A 6,376-nucleotide genomic window follows, 5' to 3' on the forward strand; every position below is an offset into this window, starting at 1 on the left:
TACATATTCAAACTTCAATTTTCTTAAATTCACATTCAAAATTGTGATATGTAGCAGTCAATAATCCAACGGTTATAATCAAAACCCAACTCAAAATTGATTCTAATAAATTCTTAAACTTCGTCCACAGCAAAACACGTGGAATATGCCAAGTGAAGAGTTCAGATTAAAAGGGTGATTTAAATAAATAAAAATATTATTTTTCCGTCCCGGTTTAGTTGATTAAGAATAATATCTACGTAATCTTTATCTTAAAATTTTTATTTTAATAAATGGGGGTACAGTGGTATTTTAGATATGGAGTGAGAGAAAAAAATAGGAAGGGAATCAAATTTAAAAAAAAATATTCTTTGAGGCGTTATTCTATTACTGTCCAAAATACTCATTGTATTATTCTTTGAGGCATTAGAATTTTTTTGAGATAATTAATGTTGTGTCCCTGTGTTATAGCTTAATTACTATTTTATCTCCTATATTTTTTGAAATTGTTAATCCAACCTTAAACTTTCACCTGTAATTATTGTTGCCCCCTACCCTTAAACTCCATTAGTTAAGTGATGATGTAGTAATTTTTATTTATTAAATAATCATAAAATTTTATTCTACTTACTTGCACTTTATTTAGGAAAAAATTAACCCTAATTTGGTAGCTCCTTTTTTTTTTAATTTTTTTATATTTATTTTTTAATTTGATGTTATATATAAGTTTTTGTTATTTACTTTTCAATTTGATGTTATCAATTTTAGGAAGTTCTACTTCTATTTAGTTTTCATTTTTTACAATCTAATTTGGCATTTTCAGTTTTAGTAAGTTTATATTCTTCAAAAATAAATAAATTATGTAGTATTTTTTTGAAATTGAAAATAATACAAATACAACTCCAAAATTGGTATTTAATATAGTTTTTTTTTTCTAAATTAAGATAGTATTGTGTTTTAACTTCTTAATTTTAGGACAAAATTGATATTAAATATTCAACTGTAATGGTCTCTTAATATTTTCAGAGGGAGATAATAGTATTTTTATAAAGAACAAGGTCTTTTTAGTAATTAAGCTATAGCAAAGGACAACAATAATTATTCCAATGTTTTTATTTTAAAATTTTCCGTTTAGGTAAGTTTTTAATTGGACAGGTGTCCTCAACTTAAAATACATGAACGGAGATGATAGATGTCACAAACCCAGAAGCTCCAACAACACATTGTCTGTTTCAACATCTTTCAGTGTAATTTTGCTTGGGTCATGTGCATTGAATGTGCATGACCGTCAATGTGAGATTTCAGACTGGCGGATCTGAAATCTCGGTCGAAATCGAATCTTGATCACTGAATTTCAATGGTTGAGATTGAAATTTCGACCGAAATTCTGATACGACGGCTGGTTGACAGCAGGACCCAAGCAAAGTCTTTGTCAGTGTGGTCAGGTCAGAGTAGCTGTAGTCGTAAGTCGATGCTGATTCACATCAAAATCGTACCCAAAGTGTTGGATGTCCTCCCTGGGCCAGACAAGCAAGCCCACCCACTCCTTCCCAACAACCATAAAACTAGACTGGGCCCACGGCCCATGCAGTCTCCTACATAAGACACCACGGTAAGTAACCATCAAAGAGAGAGAGAGAGAGACAGCGTGGGCCTTCAATCTTCATAGTCTTCATGAGCAAACAAAACATAACATCTGGGGGGCGTGTGTGGGCCCTAGCGAGAGGTCTTCGGAATCCCAGACATCAAACATCGGGTCTAGGATCCATGTCCAGAATCCAGACCCGCTAGCGAATACACAGGAACGTGAAGAAATGTCAAATGACTACGGTGGCGGTGCAGCATGTGGGCGTTATTGACCGTTGAGGTTCATCCGTTCATGTGCTGAGGGTGACCGTTGGAGCATTTAAGTCCATATTTTACTGCACCGATTTCTGCTCATGTCAGTCACTCATATCTCACTTGCCATTATTTTCCATTCAATCAAATCGGTGAATCGACGTGGAGCAGCCGAATCCAATTCCCCACCACACCCAGATATCATATCCGGGTCGGTTCAAACTCTGAACCCGTGAACCCCGCCACCCATAATACTGATTGGGCGGAGTAATGTAAATATGTAATACTTGTCAACGGCTCTGACAGAGTCGGTGATTGACACGCGGTAATGCAGAGACTTCAAATGTGAAAAACCGTCGGTAGCGGAGACGGCACGTGGGCGTTGTGGCAACGGTCGGTTCAGATAATGGTGGAGGTGACCGTTGGAGCATTTGAATCCCATGCAGTATTTATGATCGTCGACCTCGATTATTCTGTTCAATGACTTCATATCTGGTCGCAGCTCACAATTATTATTATTATTAAAATAAATAAAAAAATCATAAATGTCGAATGGAAGAAATCTTTCAGTTTCGGAATTAATAAAGACCGAACCAGTCCAGTGGTTCACCCAGTCAACCAAATGAACCCAGAAAAGCCCCCAATCACCAATTACCCGCCAAGCCGTAACATAAGACAGAGATGGGGAAATGGGACCCACTTGAATGTGAAGTGGGACCCACATGACTGGCGGATGAAGGAGCGATAGCTCGGTTCCCTGTACTGTCTAGACTGTAGTGCTACAGGAGAAGGAAGGAAGGGAAGGAAGCCGATAAGATAAGAAAGGTGATGTGACATGTGGAAAGAAGCAGGTGAAGCTGACTGGAAAAAACAATGTTCTTTTCTTTCTAATGGGTCGTGGGATTCGAGTCTCAACTTTCAATAACGAGATAATGGGCCCCTTCCAGGTTCAACACAGGCCCACATCGTAATACCCATTACCTCTGTGTTTTCTCCAAATGTAAAAGCGGGAACAAAATGATTCAATTTTGGTCTCCAAGGCTGGCCCACGTCTCTAAACCTACGCCAACATTGCATGATTGACAAATTCCACACTCACTCATTTTTTCCTCTTTTTATTACTATTAATCATATCGATTTATCATTCAGATTTATTCATTGCAGGACCGGCGGACATAAGGGTTAGCCCATTTTGGTTCTGGCGTATGTTGGTTCCTTCCATCAAAGTCTATGATACTAAATATCAAGATAACACCAATATTCTGGACCAATAAACGGTTTGTTAGACAATTTACCGGTCCAATTCGAGTTAATTGAACGGTTTGGATTTGAATTAACACATTTTAAATTGATAAACCCATCAGATACAGACAAAGCGAGACACAGAAGAAACTCCAAAAACTCTTTTTCCAATTTTACACTTACACACACCTCGTTGTTATGTCTTTCCCAAACTCCCACAAGCGACAGACGCGGCTCACCATATCATTCGCTACTCTGACATCACATAGAGACACTCCCCGCCCCCGACTCAAGCCCAGAGATTTTCTTCAGATGTAAGTTACCATTTTACCATCTCACCATCGCCTACCAGGCGCTAACCCTCTTAACTTACGAAGGGCATTTTTCGTCATTATGAATAGCCAAAAATCTTCTGCGAAGTGGGTCCCCAATTAACGTCTCTTTTTCAAAAAAGAATTCTGACAACACGTGCGTGCGGTATCGAAGGTCGCACCCATGGATTCCCTACCTCTCAGAGACGAAGAAGAAGAATACAGAGAAGAAAAAAAGGGTAAAAATTGCAGAGCTTGAGATTTGTAAAGATCTTAGTTTGTATTTGAAACGAATATATTTATCTGTTACAGTTTTACAAATCCATTAATCTATGTCTTCTTCTTTCCTTTAATGAAGATTCTTTACGGTTTCTCAGGATTACATTTGCTTTTCCCAAATTTTCTTCACCCCCAAAAAAGAGCAAACCGAACACGAGAAGCTTTGATGTATGGGGATATTTTGGATTTTTCTTTAAAAAAGGATAAAAATTAAGTAAAACCCATAAAAAGAATCTTGATGCCGGCTTCCGCAATCTTTGTTCTTTGCTCATGATCGTGCCACTGACTGTGCTAATTTACCGATCTTCTCTACTAACTCCGGCGACAGTTTCTTCACTGGTTTCTTCTCTTTTTCTTTACGAAAATCGAAACCCAGAGCGTCTGTGATCTCCTCAGAACTCCACCCTGCTTTTCTAAGCAAATCCGAAAACCGGTCTGCCTTGAGGAGCAGAGCATCTAACACTGCTTGACTATCTAACAAAATCATATCCTCTTCGAAAAAACCAGAGGCTGATACCTGAACAATTTCTTCTACATCAGTTTCATTCCACCCACCTTCCTTTAAAACCGTTCCGATCCGTTCCAGATACCCTTCCACCCACTTGGGAAGTTTCCCACGAGAAATCGGCCGAGGAATCTCAAAGTAACGATCCGGAGATGAAGACGACGAAGAAGAGGATGAATTTCTTCGTCTTCTATCGACGGCCGCGTCGCTCCAGAACTCAACCCACCTGGGTGTTCGACCCCCTGTGGTGCTGCCGGAATCTAAGCTTCTGCGGGAGCAATTGGAGGAAGACGAAGACGTTGATGAAGATGAAACTGATATCTTCTCGCTGACGGATTTCTGCCTCTTGAGAACACAAGGCTCGTCGTTGCATCTGAAGAGGGATTCACGTTCAAAGAAATCGGAAAGATCAGATCCACAACAGAATACCCGATTCTCGTCGACAAAGAAGATTGGGTTTCCCGCTAAAGAGGGATTGCAAGGGATGTAGCAGTGATTGAAGAGAGGAATCAAGAGTGGTGCTCTCTTGAGGGCATTTCTAGCTACTCGAATAGCCTTTTCTGGATCACAGGGACGTGGACCCCAAGACTTGGGCCAGAGAGCATTTCGAGCAATCTGGAAGGAAATCGCTGCGATTGGAAGATCAAGAGATGCTCGAAGATGCAGCCGTGATCCTGCACTAGCACGCCAATCGGGGAATCCGGGACCAACTGGTAACCCAGCAGAGAGAACAGCACGGAGATCAGGTGGAAAGACGAAGCCAAACTCGGCCTCTGCTAAAGCAAACTCGGCATCGGAGAGACCTTGCTGTACCGAAATGCCGGAGTTGCGGAGGTGTGAAATGACTGAAACTACAAGAGAAGAAAAAGAATCAAGACCAGTTCGAACAGGAGTTGAGGTGGTGGCGGTGGAAGCAGCGGCGGCACGGGCTGAAAGACGGCGTAAACCGGCTACATGGCCCGGATTCAAACTTGTCATTCTCCGTTCGACGTCGACCATGGTGGCCGGAAGTTAAAGATTATCTGGAAAAATCAGCGGCGCCGCTCACTTATTAGAACCTAAAAAACGCGCTCAGCTTTTCTTTTTCCGAGGGACAAGGAAAGAGAGAAAGAAAAGATGCTTCTACGGGTGGAGCTTTGAGAGAGGAGGGAGGGTGTGCGGGTTTAAATGTTGCGTTGGTTTTGTTGGGTAGTGAACTGTGACTCTGTGAGAACGAAAGAAAAGAAAAGAAAAGAAAAGGGTGCGATTTATCTTTTAGGAGAATCTATTTATATAAATAGCTGCGAAGACGTGGGACCCACTAGAGATCTTCACTGGAGACTTGTTTCGGAGTGGGACCCATTCATTCACTTGTTGGCTGATTGATGGTGCCTCTCTGCTTGTGGTGGTGGTGGGTGGATTCCTCCGCTACCATGAAAAGCAAAGCAATATGAGAGAAGTTGAATTACTAAAGTAGCCTTGCCTTGTTACCTTTTTCCCATATCATCCTTTGTTTCTCATACCAATATTTACCGCTTAGCCAAATGAAATTATGAAAATACCAATATTACCCCTGTCATAACGTCGTTGTCTTACCAAAAATAAAAAAAAAATGACGTAGTTGTCTTTTTTTTTTTGGTAGAAGTGTAGAACACCAAAAGTTTAAGTCGGTTTGAAAAGCAAGGAAGAAGCATAGATTGGATTTTAGGCCTTTTTAGGATTACAAGGCAGAAGAGAAGGACTAAGTAGACCTTTCGGTGAGAAGAGCACAAAGTTTCTTCGAGGGGAACTCTCAATGTGTTATAGGATTCGGTCATATGCCTTTCAATTATAATATTACATATGGTTAATCTTATTGGACACTCCTTGGGAGAGCCTCTTGAAGGAGATGATCCAAACCTTCAATAGTGGAGCTTTCCAAAGGCCAGGGGCCGTGCCTGCCCCTCCACCCCCTTCCTCCTGCAATGTTAACTAGAAAGACCCCTTTGACCCTCTTTCCTTCTATCTAAACATTCATTAAAATGGAAGTATACGATCCAAAGACAATCGAAGAAGCAAAGATGCACCTCAAACATTGGCTCCCCCAATAATAGATGCTTCCAAAGATAATTGTGACGCTTCCTAGAGATTTCAACACAGTTGCGGACTCTCTAACTAGAAGGCCCATCTCCACTCCGTGGCTACAAGACTAGTGCCATGTTGTGATCCCAGTTTCTTCTCTTGTTGATGCATGGAAGTCTTG

General features: G+C 40.7%; 1 protein-coding gene across 1 annotated transcript; it reads right to left on the reverse strand.

The window, feature by feature from the left end:
• Window positions 1-3,474: 3,474 nt before the first annotated feature.
• LOC149016363 (uncharacterized) lies at window positions 3,475-5,398 on the reverse strand. The gene has a single exon (XM_089155882.1). It carries the CDS (start codon window positions 5,152-5,154, stop codon window positions 3,919-3,921), a length of 1,236 nt encoding a protein of 411 aa, XP_089012008.1. The 5' UTR covers window positions 5,155-5,398; the 3' UTR covers window positions 3,475-3,918.
• Between the last annotated feature and the right edge of the window lie 978 nt (window positions 5,399-6,376).

The sequence above is a fragment of the Hakea prostrata genome, chromosome 5 (genome assembly GCF_041222555.1).
Source record: "Hakea prostrata isolate BN-2017 chromosome 5, UWA_Hpros_2, whole genome shotgun sequence".
Classification (NCBI taxonomy): domain Eukaryota; kingdom Viridiplantae; phylum Streptophyta; class Magnoliopsida; order Proteales; family Proteaceae; genus Hakea; species Hakea prostrata.